The 27488-nt window shown below is 43.1% G+C and overlaps 1 protein-coding gene across 3 annotated transcripts; it reads left to right on the top strand.

Moving 5' to 3' along the window:
• Positions 1–1763: 1763 nt before the first annotated feature.
• Positions 1764–26612, top strand: ptpro (protein tyrosine phosphatase receptor type O). 3 transcript variants are annotated; one of them, XM_035147823.2, is made up of 27 exons: positions 1764–2153; positions 8597–8858; positions 9144–9299; positions 9390–9542; positions 9856–10362; positions 10552–10713; positions 11366–11562; positions 11897–12017; positions 12108–12301; positions 12422–12533; positions 12618–12781; positions 13179–13299; positions 13739–13869; positions 14603–14741; positions 14869–14989; positions 15503–15571; positions 18059–18142; positions 19824–19859; positions 20145–20226; positions 20380–20470; positions 21079–21155; positions 21410–21544; positions 21635–21757; positions 22568–22722; positions 22883–23018; positions 23447–23570; positions 23751–26612. In XM_035147823.2, exons 1-26 carry the CDS (start codon positions 2106–2108, stop codon positions 23549–23551), a joined length of 3681 nt encoding a protein of 1226 aa, XP_035003714.2. In that variant the 5' UTR covers positions 1764–2105; the 3' UTR covers positions 23552–23570; positions 23751–26612. The 3 variants fall into 3 exon arrangements, with proteins under 3 accessions (XP_035003714.2, XP_035003715.2, XP_035003716.2); XM_035147824.2 differs by lacking the exon at positions 18059–18142; XM_035147825.2 differs by lacking the exons at positions 18059–18142; positions 19824–19859.
• The last annotated feature ends 876 nt before the right edge of the window (positions 26613–27488 follow it).

The raw sequence follows: 27488 nt of genomic DNA, 5'->3' as shown, positions 1-27488 counted from the left end.
GTGATGAATCATCAGTAGAATCATATCGAATAATCCGGGTCGAATCTAGAAGTTTATCTGTATTTTACTGGGAGCCAGTGGAGGGGATCAGTTGAGCAGGTACTGATAGATGGATACATTATATATGTTTATAGATTATATAGATTAAATATGATTATAAATTATATAGATTATATATGTTTACAGATTATAAATGTTTATAGATGATATAGATTATATAAATGTATAGATTATATATGTTTACAGACAATAAATGTTCATAGATTATACAGATTCTATATGTATAGATTATATAGATTATAGATTATTAATGAAGGTACAGAACCAGGAAGCAGGAATTCTTTGATGTAAAATTCAACCAATCGCTGAGCGTCTGTTTGGATGATGAACGTCCTCATACGTCACATTCCCATGATGCACCAGTGCACGGGGCGTCCTGCTGCAGTTTGCTTCTCTAACCAGCAGAGGGCAACACTCACGCAGTGCTCACGCACATAGACTGTGACGTCAAATAAAGGCGGAAGTGAACAGAGAGAATAAAAGAATCAATGAATTCATAAAAAAATCTGATTTCTTCAAATTAAATAATAAAAAATATATTTTAACGAGAGGATGACGTCAACAATAAATACAATTAATTAATTAATCTTTGAATTCCTCGGTCCTGTAAATGAATAAATTATGTGATTGTTGTAGAAACTGATCAAATTATTTTAGATGGAAATAAAATGATTCGTTTTTACTACAAACTGATTATGGATGAAGAGGAGGGTGATGAAGAGGATGAGGGATGAGAGTGAAGATGATGAAGAGGGGGAGGGATGAGGGTGAGGAGGAGGGATGAGGGTGAGGATGATGAAGAGGAGGAGCGATGAGGATGGAGATGAGGAAGAGGAGGAGCGATGAAGATGATGAAGAGGATGAGGGATGAGGTTGAGGATGGTGAAGAGGAGGAGCGATGAGGATGAAGATGAGGAGGATGATGAAGAGGATGAGGGATGAGGGTGAGGATGATGAAGAGGAGGAGGGATGAAGATGATGAAGAGGAGGAGGATGATGAAGAGGATGAGGGATGAGGTTGAGGATGGTGAAGAGGAGGAGGGATGAGGGTGAAGATGATGAAGAAGGGAAGGGATGAAGGTGAGGATGATGAAGAGGAGGAGGGATGAGGGGGAGGATGATGAAGAGGGGGAGGGATGAAGGTGAAGATGATGAAGAGGATGAGAGATGAGGGTGAAGATGATGAAGAGGGGAGGAGGGTGATGAAGAGAAGGAGGATGAAGAAGAGGAGGAGGAGGGGGGTGAAGAGGAGGGGGAGGGTGAAGAGGAGGAGGGATGAGGGTGAAGATGATGAGGAGGAAGAGGGATGAGGGTGAGGATGATGAAGAGGAGGAGGGATGAGGGGAGGATGATGAAGAGGAGGAGGGATGAGGGTGAAGATGATGAAGAAGCAAAGGGATGAGGGTGAGGATGATGAAGAGCAGGAGGGATGAGGATGAAGATGACGGAGAGGAGGAGGGATGAGGGTGAAGATGATGAAGAAGGGAAGGGATGAAGGTGAGGATGATGAAGAGGAGGAGGGATGAGGGGGAGGATGATGAAGAGGGGGAGGGATGAAGGTGAAGATGATGAAGAGGATGAGAGATGAGGGTGAAGATGATGAAGAGGGGAGGAGGGTGATGAAGAGAAGGAGGATGAAGAAGAGGAGGAGGAGGGGGGTGAAGAGGAGGGGGAGGGGGATGAAGAGGAGGGGGAGGGGTCCGCAGCCTCCGGAGCTCAGGGCGGGGCGACTCCGAGCAGCAGCAGCAGCTTCATCACGGACACACACCGACCTCCTGCTCTTCTTCAGGCCGCGGCATGGACCCCGGAGCCCGGCCTGCGCCTCCTCGATCACAGCGGGTCCGGTTCGAGCTGCGGTCGGTTCTGATGAAGATGAAGATGAAGCCGCTGTGAATCTCACACACACTCACACGCACACACGCACACGCACACAGACACACACACACACGGAGCGTCGAGCTCCGCTGCTGCAGAATCTTCGCCATTGTTTGGATGAACCGGAGGAAAAGGCCCGAGCATCGACTCCCTGTGACCCAGAGACAGCGATGCTCTCCCCGCTGCTGCTCACCGGGACCCTGCTCTGCATCATCCAGGTAAGGAGGCTCGGTGCCGGGCTCGGTGCGGAGGAGCCGACGGTCCTCAGGCTTTGTTCACTGATCCGGTCACATCACATGTTCGATGCTCATCACACGAGACATGAGCGGACAACCGCTGCTGCTGCTGCCCGAGGTGACGCTGCTGCGAGCGGACACACAGCAGCGAGCCGCTCGGTCTGTCCGGAGGAAAGTGGGTCAGTCTGCTGCTGCTGAGACTGAGACACACACTTATACACACAGTACACACATATACACGTATACACATTACACACACATATATACAAAACACACAGTAGACACATATACACAATACACATAGTGCACACATATATACACGTATACACAATACACACACATATATACAAAACACACAATACACACAGTACACACATTTATACACGATACACACGTATATTTAAACACATATACACAATACACACATATATACACAATACACACACATATACACACAGTCAGCATCACACGATACACAGACACACGTTATTGTACTTGTATCTTAGTGAGGAAATTAAGTTTATTGATTTATTTGGAGGAAAAATTATTTAATTTCAGTTTGTATTTGATGTTTTTATTGGAGCTGTAAAGATCAGTTGTGTTGTTGATCAGTATAAAATAATTCAGGAGCTATAATCTAATAATGGAATAATAATTTAAATGATTAAATCTCAGAGTTAATGTTTCTCCTTGTTGTATTACAGTTAATTTATTTATATATTATAACTGATATAAGACTCTTTAAGTCTCTTGAAGTATCATAAAGTCTCTTTAAGTCTCTTGAAGACTCTTGAGTCTCTTTAAGTCTCTTGAAGACTCTTGAAGACTCTTTAAGTCTCTTTAAGTCTCTTGAAGTCTCTTGAAGACTCTTGAAGACTCTTGAGTCTCTTGAAGACTCTTGAGTCTCTTTAAGTCTCTTGAAGACTCTTGAAGATTCTTTAAGTCTCTTTAAGTCTCTTTAAGTCTCTTGAAGTCTCTTGAAGACTCTTGAAGACTCTTGAGTCTCTTAAAGTCTCTTGAAGACTCTTGAAGACTCTTGAGTCTCTTGAAGACTCTTGAAGTATCTTAAAGTCTCTTTAAGTCTCTTGAAGTCTCTTGAAGACTCTTGAGTCTCTTAAAGTCTCTTAAAGACTCTTGAAGATTCTTTAAGTCTCTTTAAGTCTCTTGAAGACTCTTGAAGACTCTTGAGTCTCTTGAAGACTCTTGAGTATCTTAAAGTCTCTTAAAGTCTCTTGAAGACTCTTGAAGACTCTTGAGTCTCTTGAAGACTCTTGAGTCTATTTAAGTCTCTTGAAGACTCTTGAAGACTCTTGAGTCTCTTGAAGACTCTTGAAGTATCTTAAAGTCTCTTGAAGTCTCTTGAAGACTCTTGAAGACTCTTGAGTCTCTTGAAGACTCTTGTAGTCTCTTGAAGACTCTTGAGTCTCTTGAAGACTTGAAGTCTCTTGAAGACTCTTGTAGTCTCTTGAAGACTCTTGAAGACTCTTGAGTCTCTTGAGTCTTCATGAGTCTCTTGAAGACTCTTGTAGTCTCTTGAAGACTCTTGAGTCTCTTGAAGACTCTTGAAGTATCTTAAAGTCTCTTGAAGTCTCTTGAAGACTCTTGAAGTCTCTTGAAGACTCTTGAAGACTCTTGAAGACTCTTGAGTCTCTTGAAGTCTCTTGAAGTATCTTGAAGACTCTTGAAGTCTCTTGAAGACTCTTGAAGACTCTTGAAGTCTCTTGAAGTCTCTTGAAGACTCTTGCAGACTTTTGAAGTCTCTTGAAGACTCTCGAAGTCTCTCGAAGACTCTCGAAGACTCTCGAAGTCTCTCGAAGACTCTTGAAGTATCTTAAAGTCTCTCGAAGACTCTCGAAGACTCTTGAAGTATCTTAAAGTCTCTTGAAGTCTCTTGAAGACTCTTGAAGACTCTTGAGTCTCTTGAAGACTCTTGGAGTATCTTAAAGTCTCTTGAAGTCTCTTGAAGACTCTTGAAGACTCTCGAAGTCTCTGTGGTCTGAGCCTCTTGCACTGAGGTGTTGATAGTCACTGTGTTGCAATATGCTCCGAACCACAAGTGGGCGTACAAAGACAATACTCTTTGGACTCATGAGAAATCAAGGGAAGTCGGCTGCTGAGCAAAGTTTTATTCTTGAACTTGTTTTCAGTCTCATGCTTGAGGATCAGGATCAGTCGACTCCTCCAGAATCAGTGGAGACACAATATCCAGAATAAGGACGTTAACAAAGTCCTTAACAAAAATGTCTCCTCTTCACCTCGTTAGTGTGAATCTGTGTCTCTGCTGGACGAGTCATTAAACAGCCTCTCAGCTGTGAGACCATGTGACCTGGCACTCGGCGTGAAACACGACGTCATACCTGGCACATGCTCCCTCACACTGTAAACCAGCCTCAGATCTCCAGTGATTTCAGAGCAGGTCCCCCGAGGCCCCAGATCTCCAGGGTCCCCACAACTGACAGGTGATGCCTGAAGGTGACGTCGACACTCGTAACCCTGACGACAGGAACTGAGCTTCACTCTGAAGTCTCCGTCAGGTTCTATCACATGTTCAGTTTCATTTCCTGTCCGTGAGACTCTGACCGAGTGAGGCCTCGTCTCCTGATGAGATCTGTGTTGTGATGTTTCACACAAACACAATAAGTGTGTGTCCGCCAGTCACCGTGATAAGGATCTTATTACGACCATGTGACCTCATCTACGCTCACACGGCTGCAGGCTAAACTCGTCTCCGTGTGGAAAACAACACGTATGTTAAAAACAAAGTAATAAAGTAAAGCAGTGCAGGAAATGAGCGTGTTTCTCTAGTGTTGTAATTCCTGTCCTCGTCATTAGCCCCGCCCATACCAACGCATCATTGTGATGTTGCTGTGTCTTCATCGTGTGTGTCAGCACTTCTTCACCAGAGAGATTTGTTTTAGTTTCTTCATGTTTGTGCCCCGTGTTAGAAGCTCCCCCCACTCAGTGAATCAGTGTGGGACTGGGGGCCAGTGTGAGGGCCAGTGTGGGGGCCAGTGTGAGGGCCAGTGTGGGGGCCAGTGTGGGGGCCAGTGTGAGGGCCAGTGTGGGGGCCAGTGTGAGGGCCAGTGTGGGGGCCAGTGTGAGGGCCAGTGTGAGGGCCAGTGTGAGGGCCAGTGTGGGGGCCAGTGTGAGGGCCAGTGTGGGGGCCAGTGTGGGGGCCAGTGTGAGGGCCAGTATGAGGGCCAGTGTGAGGGCCAGTGTGAGGGCCAGTGTGAGGGCCCTCAAAATGTTGTCACTCTGTAGGTCTATGCTCAAAATGGTCCTAACAAAGGTAGAAGCACACGTGCACACACACACACACACACACACACACACACACACACACACACACACACACATCTCCGGACGTTTGCATGATAATGTTGGCAGCTGCCTGAGGACGACTTCCTGACCCCCAACGCTCATTCACAGGGTCAGATCCTCCGTCCATTCATTCATTCAGCAGCTCTGAAATATGCCTGTGTGTGTGTGTGTGTGTGTGTGTGTGTGTGTGTGTGTGTGTGTGTCTCACTTCTCATCACTGATGACATTTCGGTCGTTTATAAAACAAAACGTTCAGGAAGCAGCTTCTCATTTGTTTCCTGTTTTAAAAGTGAAACAAACAAAGTGATTCAGGTTTAAACTTTACTGATAAACAACATCACACCTCTTACAACCATGTGACAGTTTCACAGTGTTTGTTCAGACTCTGGTGACCATCAGCTGACTGAGGCTCCGCCCACACTGACACCTCAGTTTTAAAACTCATCACTGTTGCTATGGTTACTCCTGGTGGAGACTTGTGTAAACGCAGCTGCTCTCGTTTTGGTTTGAAAACTCTGGGTTTGTGTTTGAGTCTGAACAGAAACTGAGACTTTAGTAAACGATGACACGTTCTCTTCCTGATTGGTTCTCATCAGTCACATGACTCGACGACCAGCGGTGAACACAAAGCGTCGCTAACACTTCCTGTCAGTAACAGTTCCACCTCGTCGTCGCTCAGAGAAAAGAAATCCCTGCTCTGACTCTTCACCATCACTGTTCCTCTGTTACTAAGCAACCAACTGCAGAGGAGATGATCTACTTCCTGTTTACATCACATGACCAGTGCAGGGGAATGGTCACGTGTGTTCAGGTGGATGAAGCGTGAGTTGCTGTCGTGAATCGATTCTTCTCACTTCTTTTTGCTCGTCGGACTGGTTGTCAGGACGACCGGGACACTTCCTGTCAACCTCTGCACCAGTGAAAACAAAAGAACTAAAACTGAAGCGTCTTTGTTTAGTGGAACCATTTGATTCTTCAGTGGAACTCGTCACTGTGTGTTTTCCTTCACATAAAGAAATGTTTCATTAAATGTCAGCTCAGACTTTAAAGGTTTGATTCTAACATGTATGTCTTTCATTTTATTTTTCATTCTGTGTCTTAACATTAAATTCTCTCTGATGGGAATATTTTCTCACCTCCTCTTGCTCGACCGTGTGCAGCTCGTCCTCCATTAACATTCAGCCTCCGGCGCCCTGGACGCTCGCTGCTCGGCTCCGTGTCCATGGTGATCCTGGAATCAGACGGACATAATGAGCATCTCCAAATGTGTCTCCTCTTTCATCTCCGTTACCATGGCGACGGCAGAGCGCCAGTGAATGAAGCGAGGATTCTTTTCTCCTCCATTTAGCGTCTGATGGTTTATTGTGTGATGACGAGAAACAGCCTGATGGATGTTTATGTTTCTACAGAATCTGTGTCCATCCCCTTTAACCCTTTATCAACTTAAATATGATATAATATATAAATAGAACATAATATAATGCTGTAATTAGAATGTTTTCAGTGTCACATCAACATGAAGCAGCATCATTGTCACTGGAGCAGAAACTGAAAATACAGTTTGTTTTAAAATCAGGACGACCTGATATATATAATATACTTTATGATAAATATGATATATCATATAAGTATATTACATATTCAGTGTGTGACTTGTTTTTCTCTGTGACACAAACAGTCTCTTTAGTCGTCTGGAGACAAACCATCGTCTGTTTTCTCTCAGATTAGAAATGTGGGTCATAATCTGATCAGATAATCTCGATGTAAAGTCTTTGTTTGCTTCATGTGTTTTTGATCTGAGTTTAATCTGCAGGGAAAAACTATTTAAATCTGCTGCTCATATTCAGGGAGGAGGTGTTAGCCTAGCTTAGCATAGAGACTGGAAGTTAGCCTAGCTTAGCATACTGACTGGAAGTTAGCTTAGCATAGAGACTGGAAGTTAGCCTAGCTTAGCATACTGACTGGAAGTTAGTTTAGCATAGAGACTGGAAGTTAGCCTAGCTTAGCATGAACGTTAGCATAGAGACTGGAAGTTAGCCTAGCTTAGCATAAAGACTGATGATGGTGATGATGATGAAGATGATAGTGATGATGGTGAAGATGAAGATGCTGATGGTGATGATGCTGATGGTGATGATGGTGATGATGATGATGATGATGATGATGAAGATGCTGATGATGGTTATGGTGGTGATGAAGATGCTGATGGTGATGATGATGATGATGATGATGAAGATGCTGATGGTGATGATGATGGTGATGAAGATGAAGATGAAGATGAATGATGGTGATGAAGATGATGATGAAGATATTGATGGTGATGATGATGATGATGATGATGAAGATGCTGATGATGGTTATGGTGATGATGAAGATGCTGATGGTGATGATGATGAAGATGATGGTGATGAAGATGATGATGGTGATGAAGATGAAGATGATGATGATGATGATGAAGATGATGAAGATATTGATGGTGATGGTGATGATGATGAAGATGCTGATGATGATGGTGATGAAGATGATGATGGTCATGGTGATGAAGATGATGGTGATGATGATGATGGGTGATGGTCATGGTGATGAAGATGATGATGATGATGATGGTGATGAAGATGCTGATGGTGATGATGATGAAGATGGTGATGATGATGAAGATGAAGATGCTGATGATGATGGTGATGATGATGATGAAGATGCTGATGGTGATGGTGATGAAGATATGATGAAGATGCTGATGATGATGATGAAGATGCTGATGATGATGATGGTGATGGTGATGATGATGAGAGTAGTGATGAAGATGAAGATGCTGATGATGATGATGAAGATGATGGTGATGGTGATGGTGATGATGATGAAGATATTGATGACACTCAGCGAGGAGTCATGTCTCCTGCTGTCAGAGTTAATGAGAACGAACAGCAGGGGGCGTCTGATCCACCTAAAACACAGAAACGTGGTCGAACATGATGAAAACGTTTTATGAGAATCTGTGTTTTATTGATCGTGGTTTTTAGTTTGTGTGTCATCAATCAAACAGAAGCTGGAAGGATTCGATTTATTTGATTTTAACGTGTTGATTAAATCTTTGTGTTTTCCAGAGTTCGTCGACCTTTCACGTGTCCCTGAGTGACGATGGTTTGATCCTGGCGTCTCTGGAGCGTTCAGACCTGCAGGACAACGTCACGGCGTACGCAGCTCAGGTGTCTGGAGAAGCTCGACTCATCGTGGCAGAGTTCAGGAACACGAGCGAACTGCTGGTTTTCAACACGTCGTTCCACGGCCTCTGTTATTCTGTGAGTCTGCTGCTGAAAGTGGGACAGAGCTGGTCCAGACCCGAGAAGACCACGTCCGTCCTCACAAGTGAGACACGTCTCTGACATCACACACGTCTGACATCACACACGTCTCTGACATCACACACGTCTGACATCACACACGTCTCTGACATCACACACGTCTCTGACATCACACACGTCTCTGACATCACACACGTCTGACATCACACACGTCTGACATCACACACGTCTCTGACATCACACACGTCTGACATCACACACGTCTCTGACATCACACACTCACATTATGTGTGAATTTTATTATTCAGTTTTGGGTCTAAATCCTCTGTTGTGTTGTTTTTGTGGTCAGAGCCGCTCCCCGTCCACAGCGTCCAGATCTCGGACTTTAAAGAGTCTCCAGAAACCGGCGTGGTGTTTGAGATCGAGCCTCCGGCAGGAAACGTGTTCAGCCGAGTCAACATCAGCTACACGGAGGCACAAGAGCGACGCTCCTTCCTCTATAAAGGTCAAACCACAGATTTGAAACATTATTTAATGAAATGCTTAAAAGATAATTTTCACTCAGATTAAAAGATAATTTTGTGTTTTTTTATAGATTTCTACAAAGGGAAGACGGTTTTCAAACACTGGTTACCGGGCGTCTGTTACCGTAACATCACCTTCCAGCTGATCTCCGAGGCGACGGTGAACCAGACGGCTCTGGTGTCCCACAGTGACATCACACACTCTCCTCTGCACCACAGGACAGGTGAGAGAAAAAAACTTTATTTAAATCCTCGTGTGCTCAGCGACGTTCAGACGAAACATGATCCTGATTTAAATCATTCAAATTAAAACCTTTTAAATTCAGGAAAAACTGAAAACTTATTTAATTTCATTTTTATCTAAATCTACAAACGAACTGTGAATCTGATTTCTTTCATTCAATCAGTCACATTAATGTTTTATAGTCATTATATATAATAATAATAATAATAATAATAATAATAAATGACAGATCAGATTCATGTTCTTTTCGTTCAAATAAAATGAGACTTGGTTTCTCTGCATCTCGTCCTCAGTGCCGTACCCCCCCCTCAACATTTCCCGTAAGATCGTGCACCTGAGCCCGAGGGCGGGGCCAGGTGGAGCTGCCAGCAGGCTCCGCCCTGAGGGGAACCAGGAGAGCACCCAATCGTCCCGTCGAGCCCGGGATGTCCCGCTGATGGAGGAGCAGGAGGAGAACACCTCAGAGGAGGCGGCTGCAGTTTTTACTCAGGTTCCCTTCATCCCGCCACAGAACCAGTCAGGAACCGCCGCCGCCGCCGCCGCCCTGAACCAGACGACGGAGACACAGAGCTACTGGCTGGATCCGACCGAGCCGCCGGCCACAGACACGGAGGACGAGTTTGTGAACGCCGTGGTGTCTGAGTACGAAGACTCCAACGAGCCGGGCTCCGCCATGGGCCTCCCCTCCGACCCCCCCGTCCTGCCCACCAAGCTCCCCCCCCTCCTGCTGGAGCTACGCTGGCTGCCCCCCCGACCTCCCACCAGCTACGACGGCTTCAACGTTTACATCTACAGAGACGGTAACCACGCACCAGCAGGGGGCGCATTGGAGACGATGAGTGAAAGGACAAAAAAGTCCCGAAGCTAATGAAACAATTTTAACGATGAATCGTTTTAATGCAACATCATTTTGCTGATATATAAAATAGTTTTGTCCATATAAAACGTTATCGACACAGAGGACCCTGACACTGTCTCTTGTTTTCCAGGGAACTCGACGGAAACAGCGACTGTGGACGAAAACACTCACGAGTTTTTCACGGAGCTGACGGAGTCGGGAACGTATCGAGTCCAGGTGACGACTCTGAGCTCAGCTGGAGACTGTGAAGCGAGAGAGAGCGCCGCCGACACCAGCTTCAGCTTCTACCTCAGTACGAACACAACATCTGTAACCATATATATATATATCTGTATATCTATAGAATCTATACTAATGATCCATTAATCTGTGAAAATCTGTCATGTGACTGGAACAGTTTCTGTCAAGAGATTTAAGTGAGTTTTTAAATAAATTATTTCAATTAATTCTTAGATTGTGACACATTAAGGTGATTTAAGAGACTTTTTAAGGGGTGAACATCTCTTAAAGGTTCAGTGTGTAAGATTTAGGATCTATTGGCATAAAATAATCATAATGAGCACTTTGTATTTAAATACTTTATATATAAATACTTCATATTTACACCAGGAGCGGGTCGTCTGGACGGAGGCAGCCATGTTTAGCTCAGACTGGACAAACTAAACCTTTTGAGTTTTTATGACGATTGAAGCTTCCACAGGTTCTCTTTCATGTTTGGAGGGGGGGTGAGGGGTGTTCACCTGCAACATGACACTTCACCACTAGATGTCACTACATTCTACACACTGAACCTTTAAACTCAAATTTAATCTATTATCAGTTTTTTATTTATTTTAATTTTAATTTAATCTCAAATTAGAAAAACAACAAATCACTGAAACCTGAAAACGTTTTTCATCAAAGATCCTGAATAGAAAAGATGAATTGGTGTTGCTTGGTTCCAGGTCCCGGCGGCGAGCTGTTGGAGGAGCTCCGTGAGCGTCCTCGGGCCGTCAGCGTCCGTCTGCTGGACTCCAGCACCGCCGCCGTCTCCTGGGCGTCGTCCCCCGAGGACCACAACGGCAGCGTGGTGTCGGTGGCGTCTACGACGTGTCTGAAGCCGAGTCCGAGTCAGAGGATGGAGAACACGTACTGCGGCGAGGTGACGCCACTTTTTCATTTGTCATATTTTACTCTGTACTTTTTTCTGAAATAATAATTTTATCATCACTAAATATAAACTTAAGTCAAAACGTCTCTTTCAACTCATTTTCAGTTATTTTTTAAAATCCGATATTTTCTTCTTTTCTCCGAAAAATTTAAATTGTTTAAAATTGTTAATCTTGTTTTTTCTACAATTAAAACTTTTTTTCTTCAATGATTTCATCTCTATTTTTGTAGTAAATGAACACGAACCCTCAGAGTTTAGTTTTGCTCAGAAGAACGTCGGCAGTCGTATCAGCGGGTGACCGAGGTTTTTTTTTACGTTTCGACAGGAAAACACGACGAGTGACATCATCACCAACCTGACGCCCGGCGCCCAGTACCGGGTGACGGTGTTTCACACCAACGGGCCTCTGATCAGTCCTCCGTCTGAACCCGTCATCATCGACATCGGTGATTATCTCACGTCTGCGTTCACATGTAGATTTAAAATGTCCGACTGCACACGTACTCACGCACTTTCACTCTCATGTGACGTGTTAGAACCCACGGGCGTCCGGGAGCTCGCCATTTACCCTCTGAGTCCGACGGCGGTGATCCTGAGCTGGCAGCGTCCGTACCACGTGTCCTTCAGGAAGTACGTCCTGCAGACCTTCTTCTTCAACCCCGTCACGCTGGCGTCCGAGTGGACGACGTACTACGAGATCGCTGCCACCGCCTCCATCATCGCTTCAGTGGTAAAGGAGACGAGAATTTTGACCATTGACCTCTGCTATAGCGCCACCTTCAGCTGATGATCAGAAGTTTTGTTTGGTTTCATATGATTTTTCAAATTAAATTTCTTTGTTTCCTGTCAGCGGGTGACCGACCTGCTGCCGGCGTGGTATTATAACTTCCGTGTTTCCATGGTAACATGGGGCGACCCTGCGCTCAGCTGCTGCGACAGCTCCACCGTGAGCTTTGTGACAGGTAGGACAGAAAAAGGCACCACTTCCTGTAGTTATTTCACAATAAAAGCCTTCCAACTGGTTATAGTGGTTTAACTGTTTCCAGCTCCGGAGGCTCCTCACGTGTCGTCGGTGGATTATTCTCACGGCGTTCTCTACATCCGCTGGACGTACGGGGAACTCTTCATCGACCTGTCCCACTCCCGGATGCTTCACTGGCAGGTGGTCGCTGTGGGAAAGAAAGGAGGCGAGAGGAGCTACTCTGTGGACGTGAGTCTGTCCATCATTCATTCTTACTACTTTTGACCGTGTAGGACGGATCAGCGGTGGTTCAAAGGTCAGACGGATCACGTGACTAGTTCAGGTCTCGAGACTGGTTATTTCCTGTATTGATTTCCTCCTCGTTCGACGGTCCGATGATCGGAACGTCGTCTCAGCTTCGTCTTCATCTTCTCGTCTCGTTCAATCGACCCGAGAGAGAAACCAGAGAACGTTCTTAGAATCTTCAGGAACAGTAACTATAGCAACAATAATGATGATAATGGTGTGGTAACCATAGTAACAGCTGAGGTATGTCTGGGTGGCCGTCAGGGTGTTGGCTCTGTGGATGTGGTTGCCATGCTAGTCTGTTGCTATGGTGATTAAAGGTTAGGTGTGTGTGTGTCAGGTGACTCGTAACGTGATGCGGGCGAGCCTCCCTCTGCCTCCTGGTGACATCTACAACCTGACGGTGACGGCGTGCACGGAGCGCAGCAGAAACACGTCCACGCCAAACATCATCAAACTGGGTCAGTGGCAACACACACACACACAGCAAACACACACACACACAGCAAACACACACACACACACACACACACACACACACACACACACACACACACACACACACACACACAGCAAACACACACACACACAGCAAACACACACACACACACGTATACACACACACACACACATCTGAGTGAATCTGAGTCATTTTTCGGTCACATGAGAATAAAAATAAAACCACATCTTTCATTACTTCCTGTTTTAGCTGTAAAATCCTCGTTCCTCTTCAAACCTTAAAAACCTAAACTTGTTTCTGTTTCACTTCCTCTTCTGAGCATGTGTTGTGTTAGTTGTCACAGGAAGTGTCACATTAAGTGTCCGTGTTCCTGATGCCCGACACATTCACACCAGGAGCTTTTACTTTGAAACTCACAGGGCTTTTGTTTGTGGTTTCAGAGCCGGCTCCTCCCACGTCGCTGTTTGCCGTCAACGCCACTCACTCGTCCGTCACTCTGCTGTGGAGCGAGGAGGGAGTGGTCGACTACTACCAGGTCGTCTGCAGAGCCAGAGGAGGCCGAGAGCTGAAGGTACAAACACTGATGAAGAGGAGGAGGAGGAGGAGGAGGAGGAGGATGATGAGGAGGAGGATGATGATGATGATGATGTTGATGATGATGATGATGATGATGAAGAGGAAGATGATCATTTCACTGTGTTAAGTTCAAAGGGTCAAACTTTATTCAGAACTTTTTAAAACCTGGTTACAAACTAAAGAACAGTTACACAAAGAAAATAAGAAAATTCAAAAATATTAAATAAACATGTAAATGATCGAGAAAAGAGCAAAAAGAAGTTTTGTTTCTAAAAAAAGATTTCAAATGTTATTTCCTCCTTTTTTCAAACGTTGAATCAGCAGCAAACTGAAACTTTTCTGTTCATGCTCCTCTGAGGATAAACCAGAGAAACCAAGATGGCCACTCCAAAAAGAGAAGCCACGGCTTCTGGATCGTAGAAAATCAATAAATTGATTAATTCTGATCCGTTTTAAATAGTCATTTGAACCTCATGATTGACAGCTGAGACGGACTCGTGATTGGTTGAGTGCGTGTGTGGGCGGTCCTGTGGCAGGAAGTGGAAAGGTGTCGTCCATCTTTATTTCCAGTCTTTGATCTATTCTCCCTCGTCCCACTTCAGTTTAAACGTTCACTTGGACTGAAAGATGACGCGGTTGGAGTTTGGAGGTCAGAGGTCAGAGGTCAGCTTCACTGCACCGTCACGACCTTCAACATGAATTGAGTCAGAATGAATTTGTCTTTTCAGGCGCGGGAGCCTCAGACCGTGAGTTCTCACCTGGTGACCGTTTCTGGTTTGACGCCTTCGTCCTCCTACAACTGCACCATCATCAGCTTCAGCTACAGCACGCCCAGCAAGCCCGCACACATCACCATCACCACTGTGGGTAGGTGGCGCTGTGGAGCACTCCGAGGTTTCACAGTAAAAGCTCACTGTGCAGCTCTCAGACTTTTAATGTGAAGTTTGTAACAGCGTCACATATAAAACAGGAAGTAAAGTCCGTCTCTCTGCAGCTAAAGAGATGAACCCGAGCGTGGCGGCCATCTCGGCGCTCGCCGTCCTCAGCATCCTGCTCGCCAGTCTCCTCGTTCTCTTCCTGCTCGTTCTACGAAAGAAACACCTGCAGATGACCAGGTACCGAACGCCTTTAATACCAGAGCTCACCTTCATCATCTCCATCATCATCATCATCATCATCATCAGCTGTTATCAGATAAAATCCAACACGTCTGAAACAAACACATTTATGATTAAGCAATGTCCCGTCGTCATGACAACAAACAGCAGGAATCATTTTATCACATTTTCTAAAACCGACCTTTTTTAATCCATTAAAAAACTAATCTCACCAAAGTCTTTGTTTTTAAATAAATAACTGAAATAGAATCTGAATTACAGGTTGAGGTCGAATCTGTTTTCTACAAATGTTTCAATATAAAACCCAAAATGCAAAAAGCATGAAATCTTTGAATCACTGAAAAGTTATTTTGACTTAGTTCTAACAAGAGTTCAGCTCAACACAAGGGAACCAACTTTAAAAACCTTCCTGTTATTTCATTTTCATATTTAACTTCTCACTTCCTCAGTTTACTGATGACTCGTCTCTTTTTTCTGATGGCTCATCACTTTCCTCTTTTTCTGTTTCAGAGAATGTGGAGCTGAGACCTTTGTTAATTTTGCTTCGTTTGAACGAGACGGGAAACTTCCTTACAACTGGTGAGTCTGAGTCTCGTCTTCACGGCGAAAGGTTCAAGTCCCACATGCAGAGAAATAACAGGTTCACAGACCTGAGATCAGATCAGGGTCAGAGAATCTTCTCAGTTTAGGTTTCAAAGCCTCAAACTGGACGATTGAAAAACTGATTTAAACACGAGACTCAAGGTTCGAGTTCCTCTGGAGCTTCAAACAGGAGAACCGATGAAGAGGAGGAGGAAGGTGGGGATGGGGTGAAGATGAATGTGGTGATGAAGGTGGTGATGGTGAAGATGAAGATGATGGTGGTGATGATGAATGTGATGATGAAGATGAGATGAGGGTGATGATGAAGATGATGGTGATGATGAAGATGATGGTGGTGATGATGAAGATGATGGTGGTGATGATGAAGATGATGATGGTGATGATGGTGGTTGATGAAGATGATGAATGTGATGATGAAGGTGGTGATGGTGATGAAGATGATGGTGTGAGAGGATGATGATGATGATGGTGGTGATGATGAAGATGGTGATGGTGATGGTGGTGATGATGATGATGGTGGTGATGATGAAGATGGTGATGATGATGGTGGTGATGATGATGATGGTGGTGATGATGAAGATGGTGATGATGATGGTGGTGATGATGAAGATGATGGTGCTGATGATGATGATGATGAAGATGATGATGATGATGATGATGATGATTGATGATGATGATGATGGTGGTGATGATGAAGATGATGATGATAATGATGATGATGATGATGAAGATGATGATGAAGATGATGGTGATGATGATTAAGATGATGATGATGGTGGTGGTGATGAAGATGATGGTGGTGATGGTGAAGATGGTGAAGATGATGGTGCTGATGAAGATGATGGTGGTGATGATGAAGATGATGGTGGTGTGATGGAGATGATATGGTATGAAGATGATGAAGATGATGAAGATGATGGTGATGGTGAAGATGATGAAGATGATGGTGGTGGTGATGAAGATGATGGTGGTGATGATGAAGATGATGGTGATGATGGTGGTGATGATGATGAAGATGATGGTGATGATGAAGATGGTGGGGATGATGAAGATGATGAAGATGATGCTCAGCACCCCTGCCTTGTTGGATCAGCTGAAATCGGGTGTTTGTTGATGACAGATCAGAATTTCACTCGTTCTTTGATTAAAGAGACAAAATGTCGGATGTGTTAAATTCTACAAAACAAGAAACCAGTTTGGAGACGTTTGGTGTTTTGAAGGAAAGTTTGTGTGAAGACCTGTAGATTAATATAACGGCTGAAAGACGGTCAGTGAAGGCAGAAGCTTCCATCTGCTGTTGTACCTTCCATCACTACATGACGTGTCTCACTGTGACGTGTCTCACTGTGACGTGTCTCACTGTGACGTGTCTCACTGTGACGTGTCTCACTGTGACGTGTCTCACTGTGACATGTCTCACTGTGACGTGCTTCTGCTGTGACTGTGCATGTGAGCAGGACGCTGGACGAACAGCTGACGTCTCCTCGTGCAGATACATGGGAACAAAACAAAGTTCTTTACACGCGTCCACAATTTGATCTGAAAATCACTCGCTGTTAAAAGACAGAGTGAAGTTTTGTTTCATGTTTCCAGTCGATGCAACAACTTCTAACTTTTCATGCACATCATTGTGTTTCGGAGAATATGATGAAAGTAAATGTTCCTCGAGGCTCGTTTGGGATCCCACACGTCTTCATTACGTGCAAAGTAGACGAGTAATAAAATGTCATTTGTACGCGGATGACACACGATTGTTTAATTTTCTAAAGTATAGTACATAAAGGATATATATAATATATATATATATATATCCTTTATGTACAACTCACTCTTTTTAGTTTGGTTTTATCTGTGAACATTAACAAATGTCTCTTCTCACTGAAGCATCTTCATGTTTTAGGAGCAAAATTATTCGGAGATAAATAATTTATTTTTTAAAATAAGCGGACGTTCAAGAACTTTGTTTAAATGAGTAATAATAAAAACTAAGACTAAATAATTTGGACACATTTCAGTCTGAACTAAGACACAAAGATAAAGTTTTGATGAGTATTTGATTCAGTTCTCTGGTTTATCTGCATCAGTGGGGCCACGACCACAGTAACACAACGTTAATGAGATCATCGGGTTCATTAAAGTGACAAACTGTGACTTGTTTATTCATGACGAGGGAGCTGGCTGACTGTTGCATTGTGGGACGGGCCAGGAGGACGCAGTGATGTCACAGACTAAAGGAGACAGAGCAGCCATTGAGGTGGAGCAGCGAACAGACGCCTGTTGTCCCTCAGAGAGACAACGGGACACTTTCTGAACGGCTGCATGATGCATTAACTCTGTGTTCAGCACTAATGTGCCTCTTTACTAATGGAGCACCATGTTCTGTCCCAACCTGTCGCCCCCTGGTGTCTGTGTTTCCTTATTTTTTCTTGTTTGTGTTTTGACTTTTGATTTGAACCCCTTCAGGCGAAGAAGCCTCTTTGCCTTCCTTACCCTCCTGCCATCCTGCCTTTGGACTGACTATCTTTTGGCTTTTTATATTAATCCTTGGTAAGTAAGCACCTGCTGGTCAGAATCACTGCACGTCAGGGGCATGTCCGAGCCGTTGATCGCAGACACGGTTTCACTCTGCGTCGGAACCGAGGTGACGAGCCGACAGACTCTCGATCCAGGATTTTATCACCAGTCTGGTTTTATTCTAGTTGTTTCAGTTTTTCAACAAATCCCATGAAAGGCTCGAGGTGATGTGGTGTCCCTCAGGGTTCATGTCTGGGTCCTCGTCTTCTCTTTATCCAAGATACATGTATATAATTTGTATTTGTATGTTTTTGTTTAGCCGTTCCTCCGAACTGACTCTAAAACATCTCTTCAAACTTTTTCCTCCTTTGCTTCAAATAGAGTCAGAACTCGTGTTACTAGATATTTGCTGACAGGACGTTTTGGGCTGAACAGTCACAACATAGTTAATATACAACAACAGACTTAACATAATATATATGTTATTGTTCTCCTGCTGGACAATTTGTCACGTATCATAAAATGAAACCAGCTCTATTCGGTTGGGTGTCCCACAAGGCTCCCTGTTAGGGCCTTTATTTGTTTTTATGTTACATTAATGATCTTTCGAATATTTATGTACAGACGACATAATTATCCTCAGAAAACCTTGATAACTCAAATGTCACTTGATTTCGCTCAGTGTGAAGAATCAAACATGTTTCAATAGATATTTAACTTTAATAAACTGGAGTGAAAACTGCATATCCAAAAAAGATACATGCGAAAGTTCAGCTCAACAAGGGGCCTGACTCTGAGCCTTGTGGAACACCACATTTAAAAGGATCTTCCTGTATACGTAGTTTAACCAGTTTTTTTAAATGACTCACTTAACTCAGTGTTCCGAAAAACTCAGACTCTTCATTTTCATTGCGACTCAAGAAAAACGTTGTATTTCAACGTTTGTTTATAAAATGAGGATTTCTTCATGAAGGAATCGTATCAGTTAAATTAGTGTTTTCGTGACGTGGGAACGTTCAGTGCTAGGGTTAGGGTTAGGCCGATCATGGGATTTGTCGACAGAGAGGAAAATGAAGAATAAAACCAGACTTTTATTTTGACATTTGAAATAAAAATTAATTTAACGTTGAGTTTGAAAACAGGAAGTGAGCAGATGATTTTTCTGACATGTTGAACTTTGTCTTACGATCCTGTGTCTGTGGTTAAAATCTCAAAGTCACACTGAGGTTGCTTTTGCTAATGTGTGCGATGTAGCATGATGCTAACTGTCGATGCTAGCCGGCTTTGCTCCGTGTCGGGTGTCTGCATGTGTGTCTCTTTACTCCTGGTTAGATTTCACGATGTAGAATAGTGACTGTGTCGGTTCTATGTGTCACACGTGTCAGACAGCAGATGTTATGTTAGTTGCATGTTACATGTTCTACTTTTTCTCTCTGGTTGTTTCAAACTGAAACTAAATATCCACAGTCGATGTTTTAAATAAGGAAACTTTTTTAAAACATCAAACGTGAGGACACATTTTTCTTCAGTCAGAGTTTATTTAAAAAAAGGTTTGACTGAAGAATGTGAAGCATGAAATGTGAAATATAAAACAGTGTAAACCTGTAAAAAGCTGCATGTTGGATTCATAAAACTTAGCAAAGTAGTAACATGTTTACTTATTAGCTGTTGACTGATGGACGGTGACAGAAATGTGTTCATGTGTATTTTATAGGAGCAAGACGGCTTTAAAGAAACGGAAACTAACAAGGTAACAAGACTAAACGTGTGTGTGTGTGTGTGTGTGTGTGTGTGTGTGTGTGTGTCATCACTAACACAAGCTTTCAGCCACAAAACCTCTGAACACTTTAATTCAACAGAATAAAGTGAAACTGAAACAGAAGAATTGAAACTGCTGACGAGAGGAAAAGTAGAAACGTATAAATGTATAAATGTATAAATGTTTGTTTGTACTTTATTTGGTGTTTTTCAGTCTTGTGTGAATAAAAAGTCGTTTATAATACAAACTGTATTTACATGTTGTTGTGTGTTTCAGTCCGGTGCAGCTCGACGACTTTGACGCCTACTTTAAAGAAATGAGCAAAGACTCGGCGTATAAGTTCTCTCTGCAGTTTGAGGTGAGTTCAGGTTGTTCAGAGATCGGATTCAACTCATTAACATATAATGTTTTCATAGGAATTATAATAAGATTTCATAATTCTTAGTTTGGCTGTTTGGACTAAATGAGACATTTATTAATATATTATATATTAACCTGTGGATGTTTTCAGGAGCTGAAGAGCGTCGGTCTGGATCTTTCCCATGATGCAGCTGACCTGCCCGTCAACAGACCCAAGAACAGATACACCAACATCCTGCCGTGTGAGTTCATGAGGTCACGTGATGATGATGATGATGATGATGATGATGATGATGATGATGATGATGATGATGATGATGATGATGATGATGAAGATGATGATGATGATGATGATGATTAAGATGATGATGATGATGATGATGATGATGATGATGATGATGATCATGATGATGATGATGATCATGATGATGATGATGATGATGGTGATGATGATCATGATGATGATGATGATGATGATGATGATGATGATGATTAAGATGATGATGAAGATGATCATGATGATGATGATGATGATGATGATGATGATGATGATTAAGATGATGATGAAGATGATCATGATGATGATGATGATCATGATGATGATTATGATCATTGTGTGTGTGTGTGTAGTGTGTGTTGTTTGTTGTGAATAGATTGTTCATGAACATGATGATGATGATGATGATGATGATGATCATGAACATGATGATGATGATGATGATGATGATGATGATGATGATGATTAAGATGATGATGATGATGATGATGATCATGATGATGATGATGATGATGATGTATGATGATGTGATGATGATGATTAAGATGATGATGAAGATGATCTTCTCTCCAGACGACTTCAGTCGAGTCCAGTTAATCTCGATGCACAACGACGAAGGTTCAGATTACATCAACGCCAACTACATACCTGTGAGTACACATACACCAGCCAGCAGGAAGTACTCAGAGTACAAGTATCAGTACAGGATGGTACCAAGTACTTGTACTGAAGATTTATTCATTAAAAACTGTGATTTACTGTGAAATGATTCCTGAACTTTGTGGTTGAGTTTAAAATCAGGATCTAACAATAATGAATCTATAATAATATTCATATTAGTAATGATGACGATGATGAAAAGACGTCGTTATTTTGTGGTTGTGACGGTGACGTTGTGTTTCAGGGATACAAACATGCGAAGGAGTACATCGCCACGCAGGGGCCGCTGCCTGAGACCCGGAACGACTTCTGGAGAATGGTGCTGCAGGAGAAGTCTCCCATCGTGGTGATGCTGACGCAGTGTAACGAGCGGCGGAGGGTGAGTCTCACTCCTGATTCGTTGGAGGGAAACGGGACGACTCGGGTCTCAGCCGCCGTGATTCAGCGCTGACGTGTTTTGTGTTTCCAGGTGAAGTGCGACCACTACTGGCCGTTCACAGACGAGCCGGTGATGTATGGAGAGATCAGCGTGGAGATGCTCTCTGAGGCCGAGTCTCTGGAGTGGACCATCAGGAAGTTCAGACTGGGATACGTGAGTAGATGTGACCAACCTGAGGCTCAGGGCCCCGCATGAGCTCGGTTTTAGAGCTAAAGCTGCTTCAGACTGAGCTCCTCAGTTCTCTGGATCTTCTCTGGAGGATCAGACTCAGTTTGTCTTCCTCCTCCTGAGCTCCTGTATAAAGTCTAGATCCAGGAGCAGTGTGAACAGCAGAGGATCCTCCACTGATTCACTGAGTGAGTGGGGGGGAGGAGCTTCTAACACGGGACACAAACATGAAGAAACTAAAACAAAGATCTCTGGTGAAGAAGTGCTGACACACACGATGAAGACACAGACGAAGATGTGAAGAGAGTTTGTGGAGATCAGAGCTGAAGGTGTCAGGTGATGTCAACATGATCACATGACCTCTGCAGCAGAGGTAACACGTCACTTCCTGTCTCTGTCTGCTGCACCCGGCTGCCCCCCCTCTCACCTGAACCATGAGGAGGATCTGATGCTGTGAACGAGTCTGTGCAGAAAACCTGCTGCTGTGTTGTTCAGCTGTGAAACACAAACTCTGGAGAAGCTCTGGAGACGAGTCTCTGGATTCCACCTGCTGGTCTGAAACCAGCTTCAGACTCTTACAGCAGTTTAAGATGCAGTTCCTCTTACGGCCACTAGATGATGGTCCCAGATAAATTCTTATGGATACAAACATCTCTCGTGCTTTTATTTTGGTGTATGAAGTTATTTTATTTAGTCTCGTTGCAGTTCCGCTTCTGTCCACAAAATGTTGCTTAAATGACAGAGCAGCCTGTTGTTCATTAAACAGTGAGTCAGTGCTGCTGTCGCCCCCTACAGGCCGACGAGTCTCAGGACGTCCTCCACCTGAACTACACCTCGTGGCCGGACCACGGCGTGCCCACGGTGAACGCCATCGAGAGCATCCTGCAGTTCGTCCACATCGTCCGTCAGCAGGCGAACCGGACCAAAGACCCCATCATCGTACACTGCAGGTAGGGGTGGAGCCGCAAGGTTTATCGTAAACATACAGAAACACTTACACTTAGAAATCCTCCAGTCAGCGCCCTCTGCTGGACAAACTGTTGTCTGACCAACAAGCTGCAGCTCCAGATTCTGGTCTGTGATGATGACGGAGGTTTTGTGTCTCGTCAGCGCCGGCGTCGGCAGAACCGGGACCTTCATGGCTCTGGATCGGCTCATGCAGCACATCAGAGAACACGAGTTCGCCGACATCCTGGGGCTGGTGTCGGAGATGAGGTCGCACCGCCTGTCCATGGTTCAGACTGAGGTGACACTGATTCAGGGTCAGGGGTCGAGAATCTGATCTTCATCTTTGTTTATTCAAATCAACTTCAGCTGCTCGACTTTGAACTAACGATAAAATCGGTTTTGAGGATTTAAAACATATTGAATCAGCTTTAAGGAGAAACTGTCAAATCCTTTTTATGACTTTTCTTATGATGATTATTTCTGTGACGTTTCCTAAAACAACAGATTCACTTGTTTTTTCTTCTGAAACACAGAAATAAAAACGTTGAATCTGTTTATTGAGGCTTTAATAAAGTTTTTCTCTGAATATAAAGATTTGAGATTCAAACTCTGGACGGATGAAACTTTATCTTTATAAATCTTTTGAATGTTTTTATGATGGAAACATCACGTCTGAGGTTCGATGATTATTCTGTGTGATGAGCGGTTGTTGTTTCCTGTCGACAGGAGCAGTACGTGTTCATCCATCAGTGCGTCCTGTTGATGTGGCAGAAGAAGAAGCAGCTGTCAATCACCTCCGACGTCATCTACGAGAACGCCAGCAAAACATAAAGACGTCGCTCCTCCACACGTGAGTCACGCTTCCATCTTTGAACTACATAATCAGATCAGTGTGTTTAACGTTCCCAGGTTTTAGTAGAATCACTTTTTCACAGCGCTGATATTTTAATTTCATATTCAGGAAGTGGAGACGTGTGATTCTGATTGGGTCCTGTGGTGAGCTCTTACCTCCCTGCTCGTTGTCTTACAGGCTGTGAAGCAGCTCCTGTGCGTCAGGCTTCCATTCTCTGCAGAAGAAGAAGATCTGCTTCATCATCAGTATCAAGAAACAAAACATCAACGTGAAAATAATAATCCGATTTTTGTTTGAATTGGTGTAAAAGCATGGGATGGAGTTTTGCCTTAAGGAGCCGTCACTGACTGAAAACACGTCCGACCACGTCCCCGCCCTCTGAACGGACTCATTCAGAGGAGTTAACGAGCTCCGCCTGCTGATTGGACGTGAAGCCACGAGTCGGCGGAACTGAGTCGCACCTTTTTCATTATATTTATGTTTTTAATCTCAGGAGTCGCTGAAAAACCAGCGAGCACATCGGCCTCGGCCTCCGCTCCCTAACTCGTGTTTCATTCTTCAGTTCGTCTGCAGCTTCCCGTCCTGGACTGTCACAACGAGTCGCAGGCGGCGGAATCAACCATTCAAATTAAAACCACTCTGCTAACGAACAGATCACAGAAAAGAAGAAGAACCCAGCAAACGTTCAACCAACGAAAAATTATTTCCTCCCGTCGTCACAAAATTGACAAAATAAACGTTTGACTCTTCGCGTTTCGTTTGTTGATTCAACATCGAGCGTCTGAATGTTTGCTGGTTTTCAACAAAAGCTAAAAGACACAAAAACAGTTGATGGGAACAAACGGCTGTCTGTGGAATTGAGCGCCCCCTGCTGCCGCCCCGTCGCTCCACCGGCAGACGTGGGTTCAGACGTTAGAGGCTGTGGCTGTTTGTCTTCGAGGCGTCAGAGTTTCTGCTGCTGCAGCCGACTGATGGAACCTGTCGCTCCATCTGCGCCCGGAGCTCCCACAGCAGGCGTTTTTAAAGACAGAAATCTGAAGGGTTTCATCGTCTGTGATCAACGATCTGCAGAGACGGAAACGTATCCGACACGTTTCAGCTGAAGCTAAACCAGACGTTTCTCTTCATGTTGCTGAAGTCGACAGAAACATATCGACTCAGATCTGCAGAGTCGACACGAGCCGTCGATTTCTAAATATCAACATGTGCAAATATTTAATAAAACTACTAAAATCTTTTGAAACTTCATCCGTCAACAACAAAAAACATCGGAAATTGTAATGACCCTAAATTTTCTTTATTTTGGTGAAACAAATGATTTTATTTGTCCAGTGCTTCCAAAGAGTAGGATTAAATACAAGCTGATATTTTATCCTTTAAATCCCCAAATATAATTTTTATTTTATTTTAAATTTAACACGTTTTGTTTCATTCCTGCCACAAAAAACAAAACACGTAAAGTTGAACAAAAGTCAGTGACTCCCTCATTAAAAGCAAAAGAATGTTTGGATTTGTTATTGGTTCTTTAATATTTGGGCTCGTGTCGATTCTTCACATCTGAATTCAGGAAACAGTTGTGAACATTTTCTGAAGCATCATGTCTGTTAAATCATTTCCAGATTATTTTCCATCTTTCTACTGAAGATTGAATTTTTCACGTTTCTCCCCGACGACTGTCGAGAATGTTTCTGAACAACCTCCGACTTCACTCTGCATTCAGGAAGTACAGGGTGTCGTCAAAATAAAAGCACAGCTCGAGGTTTGGCAAAGAGTTAAACGGACTAAATGTCTGATATAATAAAAGTTTTCTTATATTTATACAATTTTATCATCAGAACTGTTTTATCAGCTGACTTGAATTAAACCTTTAAAATGTCAGGAAACGCACGTTTAAAACCTAAAGTTTAGTTCTGACATTAAATCAGCAACTGTCGAGATGTTTCAACGCTCAGCACAATTATCACGTTTCAACATCTCATCTCAACAAACACGAGATCGGAATAAAACAAAATGAAGATTTAAGAGTTTATTTTCTGATGTGAGAATATTTAACCTGAACATCAACATATGTAATTACAACTTAATAATTCAAGCTCAGTGATGTTTGTGTTATTTAACACGTGAGATATGAAATATCCAAAATGAAACTGATCCGTTATAAAAGTTCAATATTAAAGCAACACAAAAAGTTTTTCAATGAACAACTTGTTTTTTTTACTATCAAAAAAGTTTGTGTCCCAAATGTCTCCACTAAATAAATCTAATCAAAGATCAGATTCAGAATCAGTTGAATTTGATTCCGTCTGTTGGGACGTGAACTCGATGCGAGTTTCAGTTCAGATTCAAACGAACGTGGTTTCCCAGAATAAATGTGAAAAAGCTGTTTTCATTATTTTGATGACACCTTGTTTGTAATTTGCAGAAACTTTAAGAGATTTGAATGTTTGACAAAATGGCCGCTCAGTGTTAAATGATTCTTCTTTGTGGCCTTGTGGTTCAAACACCTGACGTCTGTACCTGTTCTCCGTCTGGGATCCCCAGGCGCCACCGCATCTGAAATAGGTTTCGTTTCACTGTAAGAAATCAAATGTACTGTAAATACTACTACTGCTACTACAAGTATTCTGTTTCTACTCGTCATGACAAAGTAATTCTTGTGAAAATGTTGCTTTAGAGGTTTGTTTTTTAAAACTTGTTTATGTGAATCATCTTCGAGACACAACTTCGTTCTCGTCACTACGACGGTTCCGTCTCTTGAGTCTTCGCCGTCGACATGAACGTGTTTGGACGAGTTCACACAAGTCACATGGACACGGAGAACTCGTCATGTGACAACTCGTCATGTGACAACTCGTCATGTGAACACGTGGAACTTGCACTTTGGTACAACTGTAAAAAGAAAATCACTGTAAACTCTTCGTGTCCAGTCAAACTTGTCGTTGGTGCCATTTCTTGTGTCACTTAAGATTCGAGGTTGATCTCGATCATCGTCACAGTTTTAATGTTTCTGTGTTGGAACAAAATAAATTGTTGCATTTACACGAGTCGTCTTCAGTTCAAATATAAAAGTGTTTCAGATCATTGATTTTGGGCTGATTTGACCAAGATTTGACTTTTAGTATTTTTACAAAATCTAGTTACAGTTTACAAGTCACTATAAAATAAATCTTAACTGTTGAGTCACGTAAATGAGACGATAAGATGAAACTTTTAGTCTGAAGAGGAAGATGTGTTTTTAGTCTGAAGAGGAAGATGTGGTGACTTCCTGCTGTCGCAGATGATTAAACAACTGTTTGGACCTAAAACTTTAAATGTTTGCACTTAAAGAATTTTTTTCTTGCGATTTGATCTCATTTTATTTTATAATCGATAAAACATTGATGGAAAAAACTGGGAGACGGAGTGAAATGATTTTTATAAATGTTTTATTGCAGAATGAGCAGATTTGATGGAAAAGGCACCGTGAAAACTAAACGTACATTTTATTTCACGTCTCATTAACATGAATTCTTCTACTCGTCGTTCATCAGTGATGAGCCACAGGTCAAAGTGAAAACTAATCAATACCATCAACGGCAGTGAGGCCAGTTACATACGTGTTACATACGTGTTACATACGTGTTACATGTTTCATATCTAACGTTCCCTCCACACTGTGGATCCTGTGGCGTTTGAGGCTGCTTCTTAAAGATTAAAGACTAAATAAAGATGGATGACATGACAGCTTACGAAGCTGAAGCCAAATTGTGTTGTTTGCCCCCTGGTGGCTGGCTGCAGTATAGATCATACACCTCCTCCACGTTAGCAGATGGGACATGAAGGGAACTAAGAAATCAAAGTAGACGTTAAAGAAATGTTTGTCAAAGATGGTTTTTATCACACTGATGTTTAAGTGACCATGTTTCTGTTTGATTT

This window comes from Hippoglossus stenolepis, chromosome 22 (assembly GCF_022539355.2).
Source record: "Hippoglossus stenolepis isolate QCI-W04-F060 chromosome 22, HSTE1.2, whole genome shotgun sequence".
Taxonomy (NCBI): domain Eukaryota; kingdom Metazoa; phylum Chordata; class Actinopteri; order Pleuronectiformes; family Pleuronectidae; genus Hippoglossus; species Hippoglossus stenolepis.
This window is presented reverse-complemented; position numbering and strand designations above follow the sequence as displayed.

Excerpts from the sequence above, each read along its gene's own strand:
- ptpro (XM_035147823.2), top strand. The coding sequence starts at position 2,106 with ATGCTCTCCCCGCTGCTGCTCACCGGGACCCTGCTCTGCATCATCCAG. Across the intron at positions 10,363-10,551 it reads CGTTTACATCTACAGAGACG|GGAACTCGACGGAAACAGCG; the intron begins GTAACCACGCAC and ends CTTGTTTTCCAG. Across the intron at positions 10,714-11,365 it reads CAGCTTCAGCTTCTACCTCA|GTCCCGGCGGCGAGCTGTTG; the intron begins GTACGAACACAA and ends GCTTGGTTCCAG.